General features: G+C 41.6%; 1 protein-coding gene across 2 annotated transcripts in view; it reads left to right on the plus strand.

Annotated features, from left to right (window-relative positions):
• The window catches only part of LOC124046500 (inositol-tetrakisphosphate 1-kinase-like), a 52884-nt gene that overhangs the window by 6398 nt on the left and 29111 nt on the right, over nucleotides 1-17375 (plus strand). For both annotated transcript variants that reach the window (XM_046366927.1, XM_046366926.1), the window contains exon 3: nucleotides 2865-2889. In XM_046366927.1, coding sequence (XP_046222883.1) covers nucleotides 2865-2889 — 25 coding nt within the window. The remainder of the gene's footprint in view (nucleotides 1-2864; nucleotides 2890-17375) is intronic.

Raw genomic sequence — 17375 nt, forward strand, 5'->3', positions numbered from 1 at the left:
TAGATCAATGTCTGTTTTAGCCAGTAGAGTATGTCTGTCCCCAACATCTGCCTAGACTCTATTCAGCCCTCCTCACAAGAGTGCATCTGGGACACTTGAGTGTTCCAAAATGGAGATGGTCCTGGAGAGTTGTCTGGGCCAGCTGGTTGTGGGGGAGATCCCCGCTGGTCAGAGATGAGGTGTGGTGACGCTGTTGGCGTAAAGGACTCCTGCTTTAATAATGCCCATAAGCTGACAGAACTGTTTACCTTTTATTAGGGAAATGAAATTACTGTCTGGACCCCCTGCCTCTGGACACGAGGGAAGCTCTGTCACTTCCTCCTGTCAGGACAGGGTTAGGGGGATCTCTCACTCTGGATGCACACACAGGTGAACTGAATAAAGATCTGTTCTTGTAGGGGAGAGAGTTAAAAGCTGACATCACCCTGCACTATCAACTACTTCCTCGTGTGTCAAGCCCAAACAAAAAGCTTGGTCTTGGCAACTCTGCTTGCCTTATTAATCTTCCCTCCTTTCCTTTCGTCGCATGGACCAGGCAACAATATGAGCGCTAGGCTGAAACCAATGACCCCATTCACACACCATGAAACGGGCCAGCTGCAGTATTAAATATCCACATTGTAAATCAGTGAATGGCTGCTCTACTGTTACCATGGGGCTGTGACCTGGGTGCAACTGTGTTCTTGTAAAGATTTGGCAAGTCATTGGTGTAGTAGGGTTTGTTGTTTTACCCCTGGGTTATTGGCCTATGTTTTGGAATTATTATTTTAGGTTATTTTATAAGGTTATTTTTGTTGGCCATTTTTTTTAACCTATTGAGTGACATGAACCTCTGATGCTTTTAGTAGTCTCATTCAATGCTCCATTTCAACTTCATAGAGAGAGGACCCCACACTCGGAGAACCCAGTCTGAGGCCCGTCAGCACTATAATGTCACCAGCTCTGTGGAAGATGCCATGTCTCTTCCTGTTTGCGTTTGGACCTTGTGCTTTCGTTATAGTGAAATATTTGATCTAGACAATAACTCCCATCGAGCAAGTGGGTTTCTACATGTCCCACAAGCTGAACCACTTTTATTGAAACAAAGTGCCTAAGAACAGCCCTTAGCTCTGGTCTTCCAGGTCGGTCCAATCAAAAACATGACGTGCCTGCGGCAGTTGCCTACCGCTGGGCTATATGGTCCAATATGTTCAAATCATTTTTACCAATATGTTATTGGGCTCATTTCTGGAGGTGAAAATTATATTTTAGATGGTGTCAGCATAATGTTTCATTTGGGCGCAATATGTCCTTTTAAAAAAAGCCACCAGAACTGGGCTTCTCATTCCTTTTTCATAAACCATTATGTAATTTCTTTTCTCTCCCCAATTTCGTGGTATTCAATTGGTAGTTAGTCTTGTCTCATCGCTGCAACTTCCGTACTGACTCGGGAGAGGCAAAGGTCGAGAGCCGCGCTTCTTCCGAAACACAACCCAACCAAGCCGCATTGCTTCTTGACACAATGCCCACGTAACCTGGAAGCCAGCCGCACCAATGTGTCAGAGGAAACACTGTAAACCTGGTGACCCCATGTCAGCTTGCTAGTGCACGATGGGACAAGGACATCCCTGCCGGGCCGAACTCTCCCCTAACCCGGACGATACTGGGCCAATTTGTGCGCCTCTCGGTCGCGGCTGGCTGCGACAGAGCCTGGACTCGAACCCAAAATCTCTAGTGGCACAGCCTTAGACACAGCCTCTAGTGCCACAGCCTTAGACCATTGCGCCACTTGGGAGGCTACATAAAAATTATGCGGGGGGGGCACCACGGACACCAAAAACACTTAAAAATATTTATATGTATAGGAAACCCTGCGCATAGCCTAGTGTTCATGCTCTCACCCATGTTTGTATGTTCAGATTAGTTGGACTTGCATGTTCTCACTACTTGATGACCCCTAAGATCTTTGCATCACTTGTTTTTGATAAGTAAGGAAAACATCCGCTACTACTTCTGCTTGTTTGGGCAGACTGAGGTGGATTTGAAAGACTGTCAAGTCTTTTACAGGAACATTGTGGTTTATTATGTTAGAACCGCTGGAAGTCTCTTGCACAAACGCCACTGAGTATTTCTCTCTTGTAGACTGTCTGCACGTTGCCTAGCAACCCACTTATTTTATTTTTACATATATATATATTTACATATATATTTACATATATATATGTGCTTTGGGTATAAAATGTCCTTCAAAAGGGAAGACATTCCCTGTCCCTGGACTCCCAGACTAAAGCAGGTGGAGCTTATTTGGCCTTAACAGCAATATATTTATGAATTCCTATAACGCATTCATATTCTATTCTTGAATGTTATGCCACTGTGGTTTACATTCCCAGAATTAAGTTTTACCGTGTGTGTGCTAAATTGAAACAATAATGCCAAAGTCTGTTAGATTTAGTATTATCCACTACATGCATAAGTGGAACAGTTGAGTAGCCCTATGCCATTGGCAGTATGTTTTGTGAGACAAACTCAGGACTCTTAAAGCCTTAGTGGTGGGGGGTGCATGCACTTTCTATCTTCGTTTCCTTGCTGACCATCTCTGCCCTTGATGTCCATAACCTTTTGATGGTGTGAGATTCCCCATGCGATTGGGTGCCACTACAGAACGCTAGAACATAAATGGGTGTGTGGTGACACAATAGTGTCTTTTTATTCTGTTGTAATATGTAACACTGCAGGAGAAAGTGAATTTGTTTTCATGTCTGCAGAGTTGTCCGGTTAATCTGTTGGCGTTTCGGCAGTGCTCGCTCTTTCCCACCTCCACGTTTTGATGTTTAAATAATGAGTGAATGTATTTTGATTTGATTTTTTCTTATGTCTTTCAGGAAAAGAGGAATAGAAGTAGTCCAGGTAAGTTCAATAAGACTTATTAATCCAATTATTGGGTACACTTTTTTTCACACATTTGTGCCTTTTTTTAAATGGAGATTAAAAGCTTCTTGAACACGTGGTTTCAACACGCTTGGAAAGTTTAGGGTTTATCCATAGTAGAATGCTGATGGAATAGCCTATCCCTAGATCTTTAAAAAAAAAATTGAATATTTTTTTTTACATTCCATATAATTTGTTCCTGTTGCCTGACGAAGATCTGGTGTTTGTGCCCAGAGAATTTTGTGTTATGCTGGTGTGTACTGTATGAGGCAGAGAGGGCATGGTTCATATCGCAGGGGTGGGAGGGGACATTAATGCAGAATTCTACATTTTTCACACAGGATAAAATATGCATAAACATTTAGCTGCATTTTTGTTTTCTCTGCATCAGACTCATATTGTGCTTCAGTTACATCTCCACTTGAGTGAGAATTCAGACAACGCTCTACTTTTTTCTCCGGTACTTTTCTCAGTGTAACCTACTTTTCCTCTGGTAAAATCTACTATTAACTTAAAGCAAAATAGTTTGGAAATGTAGCTGGCTACATTCTTTCTATGATAAACATTAGAAATATAATTCCGTGCTGAGTTTTTGCAAAGAAATGACTGGCTTTTTTATTGTAGGCTAAGCTCATTTACTTGTGGCTTCTAGCCAAATAGCGTTGTACTTCTCATGAGTCCCTACAGCTAATGAAAATGAAGCTGTTTTCTGACGAATTTGTCGCAGTCATGTATTTTATGTGAACAAAAAATATAGTTGTAGGAGCCTGATCACTCTATTGAATAAAAAAAATACTTTTAATATAATACAATTTAAATGGTTTAAAACACTCTTTTTTTTAATGGTTTGCATTCAAAATGCAGATTTCTGAACTCTTAATGTGACCCTTGGCGAGAAAGGAAGCACTGGGGGAAGAAGAAGACTGATGAGCACAGTAAGCCACCCTCCTCCACTTAGGCCAGGCTCCAGAATGGATATCAGACAGTGCAAGTATACAGTGCATTCTGAAAGTGTTCAGACCCCTTGACCTTTTCCACATTTTACGTTACAGCCTTATTCAAAGATTTATGAAATTGATTTTTTTTCTTCTCAATCGACACACAATAGCCCGTAATGACAAAGCAAAGACAGGTTTTTCGACAATTTTGCTCATTTATAAAAAAACTTTATCACATACAGTCGTGGCCAAAACTTTTGAGAATGACAAAACTATTAATTTCCCAAAGTTTGCTGCTTCAGTGTCTTTAGATATTTTTATCACATGTTACTATGGAATACTGAAGTATAATTACAAGCATTTCATAAGTGTCGAACTCTTCTATTGAAGTTGATGCAAAGAGTCAATATTTGCAGTGTTGACCCTTCTTTTTCAAGACCTCATAACTTCTGGGCCACATCCTGACTGATGGCAGCTCATTCTTGCATAATCAATGCTTGGAGTTTGTCAAAATTTCTGGTGTTTTGTTTGTCCACCCACCTCTTGAGGATTGACCACGTTCTCAATGGGATTAAGGTGTGGGGAGTTTCCTGACCATGGACCCAAAATATCTATGTTTTGTTCCCCGAGCTACTTAGTTATCACTTTTGCCTTATGACTAGGTGCTCCATCATGCTGGAAAAGGCATTGTTCGTCACCAAACTGTTCCTGGATGGTTGGGAGAAGTTGCTCTCGGAGGATGTGTTGGTAGCATTCTTTGTTCATGGCTGTGTTCTTAGGCAAAATTGTGAGTGAGCCCACTCCCTCGGCTGAGAAGCAACCCCACACATGAATGGTCTCAGGATGCTTTACTGTTGGCATGACACAGTACTGATGGTAGTGCTCACCTTGTCTTCTCTGGACAAGCTTTTTTTCCAGATGCCTCAAACAATCGGAAAGGGGGATTCATCAGAGAAAATGACTACACCCCAATTCCTCAGCAGTCCAATTCCTGTACCCTTTGCAGAATATCAGTCTGTCCCTGATGTTTTTCCTGGAGAGCAGTGGATTGTTTGCTGCCCTTCTTGACACCAGGCCATCCTCCAAAAGTCTTCACCTCACTGTGTGTGCAGATGCACTCACACCTGCCTGCTGCCATTCCTGAGCAAGCTCTGTACTGGTGGTGCCCCGATCCCACAGCTGAATCAACTTTAGGAGATGGTCCTGGCACTTGCTGGACTTTCTTGGGCGCCCTGAAGCTTTCTTCCCAACAATTGAACTGCTCTCCTTGAAGTTCTTGACGATTCTATAAATTGTTGATTTAGGTGCAATCTTACTGGCAGCAATTTGAAGCCCTTTTTGTGACTTTGCAATTAATTGCAATTCATCTGATCACTCTTCGTAACATTCTGGAGTATATGCAAATTGCCTTCATACAAACTGAGGCAGCGGACTTCGTGAAAATGTATATTTGTGTCATTCTCAAAACCTTTAGCCACGACTGTACGTAAGTATTCAGACCCTTTACTCTTCAATACATTGAAGCACCTTTGGCAGTTATTACAGCCTCGTGTCTTGGGTATGACGCTATAAGCTTGGCACACCTGTATTTAGGGAGTTTCTCACATTCCTCTGCAGATCTTCTCAAACTCTGTCAGGTTGGATGGGGAGCGTTGTGGCAAAGCTTTTTTCAGGTCTCTCCAGAGATGTTCGATCAGGTTCAAGTCCGGGGTCTGGCTGGGCCACTCAAGGACATTCAGTCATGTCCTGAAGCCACTCCTGCTTTGTCTTGGCTGTGTGCTTAGGGTTGTTGTCCCGTTGGAAGGTGAACCTTCGCCCCAGTCTTGGGTCCTGAGCACTCATCTTTCCCTCGATTCTGACTAGTGTCCCTGCCACTGAAAAACATACCGCAGCATGATGCTGCCACCATGCTTCACCGTAGGGATGGTGCCAGTTTAACTCCATACGTTACTCTTGGCATTCAGTCCAAAGAGTTCAATCTTGGTTTCATCAGACCAGAGAATCTTGTTTATCATGGTCAGAAAGTCCTTTAGGTGCCTTTTGTCAAACTCCAAGCAGGCTGTCATGTGCCTTTTACAGAGGAGTGGATTCCATCTGGCCACTCTACCACAAAGGCCTGATTGTTGGAGGGCTGCAGAGATGGTTGTCCTTCTAGAAGGTTCTCCCATTTCCACAGAGGCACTCTGGAGCTCTGTCAGAGGGACCATCGGGTTCTTGGCCACCTCCCGTACCAAGGCCCTTCTCCCCCGATTGCTCAGTTTGGCTGGGCAGCCAGCTCTAGGAAGAGTCTTGCTGGTTCTCAACTTCTTCCATTTGAGAATGATGGAGGCCATTGTGTTCTTGGAGGCCTTAATTGCTGCAGTATTTTTTTTTTTTTGTACCCTTCCTCAGATCTGTGCCTCTACACAATCCTATCTCGGAGCACTACGAACAATTCCCTCGACCTCGTGGTTTGGTTTTTGCTCTGACATTCACTGTCAACTGTGGGACCTTATGTAGACCGGTGTGTGTGCCTTTCCAAATCAAGTCCAATCAATTGAATTTACCACAGGTGGACTCCCAAGTTGTAGAAACATCTCAAGGATGATCATTGGAAACAGCATCCACTGGAGCTCAATTTTAAAGTCTCAACAAATTGTCTGAATAATTATGTAAATAAGGTATTGCAGTTTTTTATTTTTTATTCATTTGCAAACATTTCTAAACCTGTTTTCGTTTTGTCATTATGGGGTATTGTGTGTAGATTAAAACACTTTAGAATAAGGCTGTAACATAACAATGAGGAAAAGTCAAGCGGTCTGAATACTTTCTGTAGACATTCTAGGTAGCTGCAGCCCAATATGGCGAGTGGGTGTATGAAAATTGAGTCAGCTAATTGGGCAGATGTATTGCCTCTCAAAGCTGTTTTGCGTGGCTGATTGGGCTGCACAACGTGTCGATAAGCCAGCAACCAGTGCACCGGTGTTTGTATTGACGTGCCTGCCAATTTGAAGTGTTTCTTACTGGGTATCACGGTTGTGACCCTGGTGGCAGCTAACGTGGCAAAAAAGGATCACATTTTTATTTCAGTTAGGATAGCAGCGTACACAAATAACTAATATTGATAACCATCTAGCTGTCACCTTGATACATACAGTTGAAGTCGGAAGTTTACATACACTTAGGTTGGAGTCATTAACTCGCTTTTCAACCACTCCACAAATTTATTGTTAACAAATTATAGTTTTGGCAAGTCGGTTAGGACATCTACTTTGCATGATTCAAGTAATTTTTCCAACAATTGTTGACACAGATTATTTCACTTATAGTTCACTGTATCACAATTCCAGTGGGTCAGAAGTTTACATACACTAAGTTGACTGTGCCTTTTAAACAGGTCGGAAAATTCCAGACAATGATGTCATGGCTTTAGAAGCGTCTGATAGACTAATTTACATAATTTGAACCAATTGTGTACCTGTGGATGTACAGTGGGGCAAAAAAGTATTTAGTCAGCCACCAATTGTGCTAGTTCTCCCACTTAAAAAGATGAGAGAGGCATGTAATTGTCTTCATAGGTACACTTCAACTATAACTGACAAAGAGAAGAACAATCCAGAAAATCACATTTTAGATTTTTTTATGAATTTATTTGCAAATTATAGTGGAAAATAAGTATTTGGTCACCTACAAACAAGCAAGATTTCTGGCTCTCACAGACCTGTAACTTCTTCTTTAAGAGGCTCCTCTGTCTTCCACTCGTTACCTGTATTAATGGCACCTGTTTGAACTTGTTATCAGTATAAAAGACACCTGTCCACAACCTCAAACAGTCACACTCCAACCTCTACTATGGCCAAGACCAAAGAGCTGTCAAAGGACACCAGCAACAAAATTGTAGACCTGCACCAGGCTGGGAAGACTGAATCTGCAATAGGTAAGCAGCTTGGTTTGAAGTAATCAACTGTGGGAGCAATTATTAGGAAATGGAAGACATAACAAAGGGGGGGGGGCAGCATCATGTTGTGGGTGTGCTTGTGAGGATGCAGGAGCAACATGCGCACCACCAATCATGAGCTTCCTGCCTGGGGACTCTGTGTTCAGTGTATTGTGGTGCTACTCGTCACATCTCAAGACATTTTCAACAACCAAACTTCTGTATTCACATTAGAGGTTGACCGATTTAATCGGAATGGCCGATTTCAAGTTTTCATAGCAATCGGAAATCGATAGTTTGGGGCGCCGATTATTTCAGATTATTTAAGCTAAACACAATTTTTTTTTTTATACCTCTTATTTAACTTGGCAAGTCCGTTAACACATTGAAAATGAAAATGACTGCCTAGGAACTGTGGGTTAACTGCCTTGTTCAGGGGCAGAACGACAGATTTTCACAGTTAACTAGTTCAACGCTCTAACCATTGCACTCCACGAGAAGCCTGCCTTTTTCACGAATGCAGTAGAAGTCAAGGTAAATTGCTTGCTAGCATTAAACTTATCTTATAACTAGTGATTAGGATTGATTTTTTTTTATATAACTACTAATCCAGTTTAGCAGGCAATATTAACCAGGTGAAATTGTGTCATTTCTCTTGCGTTCATTGCACGCAGAGTCAGGGTATATGCAACAGTTGGGCTGCCTGGCTCATTGCAAACTAATTTGCCAGAATTTTATGTAATTCTGACACATTGAAGGTTGTGCAATGTAACAAGAATATTTAGACTTAGGGATGCCACCCGTTAGATAAAATACCGAACGGTTCCGTATTTCACTGAAATAATAAACGTTTTGTTTTCGAAATGATAGTTTCTGGATTTGATCATATTAATGACCAAAGGCTCGTATTTCTGTGTGTTATGTTATAATTAAGTCTGATTTGATAGAGCAGTCTGACTGAGCGGCAGCAGGCCCGTAATCATTCATTCAAACAGCACTTTTGTGCGTTTTGCCAGCAGCTCTTCGCAAGCACAGCGCTGTTTATGACTTCAAGCCTATCAGCCTAATGGCTGGTGTAACCAATGTGAACATCCAATAGTCAAAGGTATATGAAATACAAATGATGGAGAGAAATAGTCCTATAAATACTATAAACTACAACCTAAAACCTCTTACCTTGGAATATTGAAGTCTCGTGTTAAAAGGAACCACCAACTTTCATATGTTCTCATGTTCTGAGCAAGGAACTCAAACGTTAGCTTTTTTACATGGCATACATTTTTACGCATACATTTTTACATGGCAACACTTTTTGCATTATTTAAACCAAATTGAATATGTTTCATTATTTATTTGAGGCTAAAAAAAAAAAAAAAAAATTTTTTTTTAAGTATTTTTTAAAATCCGTATCTGCTTTTTTGGTCCACCATAAATCGGTATTGGCGTTGAAAAATCATAATAGGTCGACCTCTAATTCACATTTGGGAGGACATTACCTTTGTCTTTCATTGAGGGAAACACTAGTGACCAACCGTTTTGTAATGTGCACGCACATGTTTATTTTATTTAACTAGGCAAGTCAGTTAAGAACAAATTCTTATTGTGCACTTTGGGAACCTTTTTTAACAGAATGTGACTAGCAGAACGGGTGTTGTATGTGGAGGATGAGGGCTGCAGTAGATATCTCAGATAGGGGGGACGGAGGCCTAAGAGGGTTTTATAAATAAGCATCAACCAGTGGGTCTTGCGACGGGTATACAGAGATGACCAGTTTACAGAAGAGTGCTGAGAGGACAGTGTACCGTCTACCATACTCCCAAGTACTTGTATGAGGTGACTGTATGCACACATGACTGTAAGTCGCTTTGGATAAAAGCGTCTGCTAAATGGCATATATTATTTTATTATTATAAGCTCTAAACCTTCAAAGGTAGTAATCACACCTGTAGGGAGAGGGGCATTCTTACCAAATCACATGACCTTTTGCTTTGGAGGTGTTCAGACTAATGTTAAGGGCATAGAAAGCTTGTTGGACATTTGAAGAAAGCTTTGTCGTAGAGCATTTAACACAAAATCCTGGGCGGGGAGGGGCAGTTGTTAGTATCTGGTTCAACGTCGTTCAAACGAGAATTGTTCTTTTGTCTAATTATGCCTAATTTGATATGTAGCTTTTCAAAACATTGTTTTTTTTCTGTCTTTATTATTAACTTGCAGAGCACATTTTCCATGCACAATGCACGTGAAGCTTGTTGGGGTTTACTTCTGTGTGCAAATACTTTCACAGCTGCAGTTTGAGCTTATTTATTCCCTTTTATTCATGAAAAGAAGCTGATACTGGCCTTTTTTATTTGATATTTTAGCTTCATTATATTGATTTATATTACGGTGTATCTATTCCAAGAAAATCAGTCATTGGCAGCAGTGAACTGGAAGGAAAGGCGACCAAAGGAAGTGTTGGCTTTGGGGATGACCATTGCAATATACCTGCTGGAGCGTGCGCTACGGGTGGGTGCTACTATGGTGACCAGTGAGCTGCGATAAGGCGGGGCTTTACCTAGCAAAGACCTGGAGCCAGTGGGTCTGGCGACGGGTATGTAGTAGGGGCCAGCCACCGAGAGCATACAGGTCGCAGTGGTGGGTAGTATATGGGGCTTTGGTGATAAAACGGATGGCACTGTGATGGACTTAGTTTTACTAGCATTTAAAAAGAAGTTTGAGGCCAATGAAGGAGTGTTGTATGGCATTGAAGCTCTTTTGAAGGTTTGTTAGCACAGTGTCCAAAGAAGGGCCAGATGTATACAGAATGGTGTCGTCTGCGTAGAGATGGATCAGATAATCACCAGCAGCAAGAGCGACATCATTGATATATACAGAGAAAAGATTCGGCCCGAGAATTGAACCCTGTGGCACCCCCATAGACTGCCAGAGGTCCGGACAACAGGCCATCCGATTTTGACACACTGAACTCTCTAAGAAGTAGTTGGTGAACTAGGTGAGGCAGTCATTTGAGTAGCCAAGACTGTTGAGTCTGCCGATAAGAATGTGGTGATTGACTGAGTCGAAGGCCTTCGCCAGGTCAAGACGGCTGCACAGTAGTCTTTTATCAATAGCGGCTATGATATTGTTTAGGACCTTGAGCGTGGCTGAGGTGCACCAATGACCAGCTCGGAAACCAGATTGCATAGTGGAGAAGGTACGGTGGGATTCGAAATGGTCAGTGATCTGTTTGTTAACTTGGCTTTCGAAGACTTTAGAAAGGCGGGGAAGGATGGATATAGGTCTATAACAGTTTGGGTCTAGGGGGTGGCACCTTTGAAGAGGGGGATGACTGCGGCAGCTTTCCAATCTTTGGGGATATCAAAGATTGGATACCTGAAAGAGGTTGAGTAGGCTAGTAATTAGGGTTGCAACAATTGCGGCGGATAAATTTAGAAAAAGAGGGTCCAGATTGTTCAGCCCAGCTGATGTGTATCGATCCAGATTTTACAGTTCTTTCAGAACAACAGCTGTCTGGGTTTTATCCTAATGTTAGAATGTAGAATATAAACTAGATATAGGCGATTGTGGGTTGGTTTGGCTAAATAATTACAACCAAATAGCCCTAATTAAACAAATAATGATAATGGAAATATTCTGGGAAGAGCATGCCCAACACTTGTGGCTAAGCAGTATCAGAGTGAAATTGTAGCCGGAGTGAGGGCATTTTTTAAATCTGCTAAATTATTCCCTGCACCTCTCTCCACACTCACACACTTTCATGCTCCTGTATTCAAAAGCAGCCCTGCTTTAGGCTATCAAAGAAGTGTCAATCATATCAATGGATGGAATCTGTGAATGAATGGTTGCAGCAACCATTACATTGTCTGACAAACTGCATAACAAATGAGGCTTAATTAGACAAAATGACAATTATATCGTGTGAACGACTAAGTGTCTTTGAACGATTTTTAGTAAAAATAAACAATTGTTATATTTACTAAGCCTTTCAAACGGTATACTAAGTCGTTCAAACAAATTCCACGATTTTTGTATTTATTGGGCTTCTGTAGCTTGAAGAGGAAATGGAGAGCTATTTATCTCTCTGCCTCTCCTTTTTGTGCCGTTTTTCTATGCCGTCTTTTGTGTTCTTTCTTATGTTTTTTTTCCTGAAGATATCTTCAGCACACCCAGACGGAAAGATGTCCTGGGAATGGTCCCAAAGTAAGCAGCGCTTTGTTTCTGAACGCTCTCAACCCTCATGGGAGGCCATCAGATCGTTACAGCCCAGAGCCTGTGGCGCCCACACCCCTCGCCTCTTAATACACGGACCACACACACACACACACACTTGTCTCTACAACCACCAGGCTATCTCTGTCCTCTCCCATGCTCTGACTCAGCTGTTTCTCATAATTTTAGCTGTGCTGTCACTAGAGCTGGGACAATAAACTGAAAATGATTGACACTGACCATAGCGATCACATCACAGTGATTAGCATTTTGCTAATATCATTTGTTATGATAAGTAACCTATACTCGAACAATGTGAAGTTAGAAATGGAATATGTTTGATAATATGGTTGACTGTTAATGGGACAATTGATGACCACAACCATCAAACTAGTAGTAGTAGTTTAACCCCCTAAGGTCGACGTCTGTGCCCACATGAACATCTAATTAGCATAATACAGAATTCCCCATAAAAATCTGTTCGTTTTAAGATAGAGATCTGTCTTTTCGCATTGGATGCTTTTCAATCCACTGCATCCGCCTATGTTGTGCTTCTGCGATAAAAAGTGACAGAGCTAGAGCGGTATTTGTCTTCTCACAAAATTGTCTGTAGCATCCGAATGATGAGAAAGATGAGACCAACACGATCGTGTTCTCCATTTTGCTTTATGACCCCCACAAGCGTCTTGGGACTCGTCTGAAGTTGGTTCAGCCAATCTACCAACTTCTGTCTGTAACTTCCAAACAGTTTGGGCTGCAGACTAATATGACCCCCCCTGGAAAGGTGAGACTCTCTCACGAACATGTACATGTCAGTTCTGTTTTGCCCTAGAACACCCCACATGCCTCAAGACTCATCTTAAGGTCCCTCGGTACCAATTGAAAAAAACAAATGGAAGTATATACAGTGGGGCAAAAAAGTATTTAGTCAGCCACCAATTGTGCAAGTTTTCCCACTTAAAAATATGAGAGAGGCCTGTAATTTTTATCATAGGTACACTTCAACTATGACCGACCAAAGTAAGAAAGAAAAATCCAGAAAATCACATTTGTAGGATTTATAATTTATTTATTTGCAAATTATGGTGGAAAATAAACTTTTGTTATTGACCAAATACTTCTCAATACTTTGTTGTATACCCTTTGTTGGCAATGACATAGGTCAAATGTTTTCTGTAAGTCTTCACAAGGTTTTCACACACTGTTGCTGGTATTTTGGCCCATTCCTCCATGCAGATCTCCTCTAGAGCAGTGATGTTTGGGGCTGTTGCTGGGCAACATGGACTTTCAACTCCCTCCAAACTTCAGACGGGCCTGGACGTGTACTGGCTTAAGCAGGGAGACACGTCTGGCACTGCAGGATTTGAGTCCCTGGCGGCGTAGTGTTACTGGTGTTAGGCTTTGTTACTTTGGTCCCAGCTCTCTGCAGGTCATTCACTAGGTCCTCCCGTGTGGTTCTGGGATTTTTGCTCACCGTTCGTGTGATCATTTTGACCCCACGGGGTGAGATCTTGTGTGGAGCCCCAGATCGAGGGAGATTATCAGTGGTCTTGTATGTCTTTCATTTCCTAATTATTGCTCCCACAGTTGATTTCTTCAAACCAAGCTGCTTACCTATTGCAGATTCAGTCTTCCCAGCCTGGTGCAGGTCTACAATTTTGTTTCTGGTGTCCTTTGACAGCTCTTTGGTCTTGGCCATAGTAGAGGTTGGAGTGTGACTGTTTGAGGTTGTGGACAGGTGTCTTTTATACTAATAACAAGTTCAAACAGGTACCATTAATACAGGTAACGTGTGGAGGACAGAGGAGCCTCTTAAAGAAGTTGTTACAGGTCTGTGAGAGCCAGAAATCTTGCTTGTTTGTAGGTGACCAAATACTTATTTTCCACCATAATTTGCAAATAAATTCATTAAAAATCCTACAATGGGATTTTCTGGATTTTGTTTTCTCATTTTGTCTGTCATAGTTGAAGTGTACCTATGATGACAATTACAGGCCTCTCATCTTTTTAAGTGGGAGAACTTGCACAATTGGTGGCTGACTAAATACTTTTTTGCCCCACTGTATGGACACTTTTTAGTGCCAAAAAGTTGAGGTTAAATGCATGCATACAAATACCAGTCAAAAGTTTGGACACATACTCATTCCATCGTTTTTCTTTATTTTTACTATATTCTCCATTGTAGAATAATAGTGAAGACATCAAAACTATGAAATTACACATTATGTAGTAACTGAAAAAATTGTTAAACAAATCTAAATATATTTTAAAGATTCTTCAAAGTAGCCACCCTTTGCCTTGACAGCTTTGCAGACTCTTGGCATTCCCTCAACAAGCTTCACCTGGAATTATTTTCCAACAGTGCATTTGTTGGCTGCTTTTCCTTCATTCCAACTCATCCCAAACCATCTCAATTGGGATGAGGTGGGGTGATTGGAGGCCAGGTAGGTGAGTAGTTGTGTCCAAACCTTTGACTGGTACTGTATATCTCTCAGATATAGGACAGACACTTCAGAACAAACCTCCTTTCGATTTTTTTTTTTGGGGGGGGGGTGAAACTGTTGTTCAGTGTAGTGAATCTGTTATTCAATGCGTTTGTATGGGATAATGGCAGTAAGGCCCCAAAATAATTTTTCATACAGAAAATGTGTATGTATTTGTTTAAATACTTCAAGGGGTCTAACATGCTGGCCACACCGCTCGCGTTACAAAATTAATTTACACAAACATGTAATTCAATAATTTCATCCAAACTGCTCGTCTGTATCTGCGGCGTCTGCATAGCCAGGCCTTAACATAGGACTTAGGACCTATATGAAATAGGTTCTATTTTTGTCACTTGATGCGCTGTAAGTTCCGCCTCTCCCATCTCTTCATTGGCTTTTAGGAGCATATACCCACTTGGGTGATTCTGAAAACTGAGCTGAAGTCCACACGCCAGTTCAGGTGGTGGTTAATGCACCTTGGTTAGTTGCCAACTGCCACATAATGTCCACAGAAGACTGAAGGAGAGATTACTAGAAATGTTCTAAATTTCCCCCCTTTTATCTGTGGATTAATTGTCGAAGTAGAGAACACACGATTTTGTGTTACCCAAAATTGGTAAAAATTCCACAAAGATCCCTGAAAAAAATAACCTTGTGCGTTGTAAGGTAAAATAACAACCCAATGTTTATATCCCACGACAAATTAGCCAGCTAGCTAGCTGAATGTCCATGAATGTTTCATGCGTTTCGACCTGACCCCAAATGAATATAGTTGGTTCAGAGTTTGTTTTGATATTTCCACTTGCTTGTCCTGATCCCGGGCCCTGTGTAGTCAGCATGTTAGAATTCAAGATAATCATTGGTATTACCTTCTTAAAACAGCTCCCAATAGTTTAGTTAGAATCCCCCTCCCCTGTCTTAGACAGGGCTTAGACTCTTATGAGTCTTGGAGTTAAAGGATAATGTGTGTATATATATTTTTAAGCATGGTTAACATTGTTTATAAAGTTATTGTTCTATTTATGGATATTGCATCAGTTCAGGCAGTTTGTCCATATGGCCCAGCTCTTGCTGCGCAGTGCAGACCGACACCTGCAGGTTTTGTTTTTGAGTCGGTGAGGGTGCGAGCTGCCAGGAAGACGAGCCCTGTGCCAGTCGGTGGCTCCTGTGGCACGGCCGCCACACGGGAGACAATGGCAGCTATTATCATGCTCTGGCGTTGTTATGCTAGTCCATGTATAAAGCTGTCATCCCTTATTATAACAATGGAGAGATGCTGTATTGGGAGGGAGTGGGGTGCACAGGGTCATAAAGAGTATACCAACCAGTGTTTTCACATTGTTTACAGGATGAATGCATTTCACATATATTTAGCTACATTCTGTTTTGTGTTAAAGTGCTGTTTTTAATACCGACTTCTGATCCTGATATTTGCAAACATATTGGGGCAGTTGGATGAGATGACAACCATTTCAAATTAAATGTTGCACAGCTAGAGAAACATGGCAATGTCATCTTTCAAGTCTGTGTGCTTTCCGGAGAAGTCTGTAAATTCCCTAGATGATAATGGGTGGAATCAGTCACAATATAGTGAGCCAGTCTGGTTCCGATAGGCCTGCTTGTTTTGAATTGGGATGTTGCCTTCAAAACTCCTTTTTATACAGTTACTGTACAAGGACAGCTCTTATCTGTGTTGTTGCTCCTGTCTGGCTGTGGTGAATCTGAGGAAGAGGTGGTCTGATCAAGGTTAAACCCACTCCACTACACACACACACCATCAAGCTGACCCTGTTTATAACAGGCAAGTCTTTTCTAGTAGACTGGTGGATAACATCAATAATGGCAACCAAAATAATCATTTGCTATACTCCATTTTGCCTTGCATAAACATCTGCACAGTTCATTTTCCTGTGAACAGCGCTTTATCGTTCCCTTTTGATGCAGTGTTTGGGTAACTTTTACATTTTCAGTTTTTCTGGGAATAATACCTCATTCATGGGACTCACTGATTTAAAGGCTGACAAAAAAATGACTAGAGAATGTTGTTCTATTTTAAGCAAAGGAGTTTGAACCTTTCCTGCTGAGAACTTTCCTGGGGCCATGATAGCCAGTTTCCTCCATAGGCCCACTAATTGTAATATCACTCGTTTATTGGAGCAGAGCTTGCAATAAAGCAACATTTATGTCCCTGTTTTGAAAGTCAGTCAGTAATGTAAATGGCAGAGATTTAGGACATCTGGAGGGCATGGCAGCGATTGTGACATCATGCTCTGTGAACAGACCTAAATCGGTCGGCCCTTAGGGAGCTCATTTCATATTTCCATTTCTAGTGTGGGAAAAACTTCAGGATTTCTCTGAGGGGGAAAAAGTCTGAGGAGGAAGAGTAAGGTTCCTCTATCTTCATCCTTTTCATTCATATATCCACAATCTGTCCTTTCTTACTCTCTCCCTCTTGTCCTCCTCTGCCCTCCATTCATGCTAATCATTCTCTAAGTGATTTCCACAACCTCATTAATATTGACCCGTTTGCCCTGAGCTCATGAGAAAGCAGCCTTCTCCCAAGGCTCCGTGCATTAGTCTGTATGTTTCGGAGCTGATCATATTAACCCACCAGACTTAGGGGAAGCCAATGTTCTCTGCTAGCAAGTGGAACCGGGCAAGGAAATGGACAACGTTGCTTCCCAGGAAAAATGTTGTAAAATGTTTATCATGCGCTGAGTGCTAGGGAATTTCAAGTTAATTTCCTGGTTGTTATTGTAGCTCTCCCGCTGAGAGCTTTGTAGTTCTCCCAATAGTAGTTGTATATCATTTTAATTGTAGCCCACCGAGATTGATAAGACTCACTCCGTAAAGCATTATGTGGCTGATATTCCTCTAGTCTATTCGGAGTAGCTACTAGTCAGAGGAATCCAACAT

Source organism: Oncorhynchus gorbuscha, linkage group LG10 (genome assembly GCF_021184085.1).
Source record: "Oncorhynchus gorbuscha isolate QuinsamMale2020 ecotype Even-year linkage group LG10, OgorEven_v1.0, whole genome shotgun sequence".
Classification (NCBI taxonomy): domain Eukaryota; kingdom Metazoa; phylum Chordata; class Actinopteri; order Salmoniformes; family Salmonidae; genus Oncorhynchus; species Oncorhynchus gorbuscha.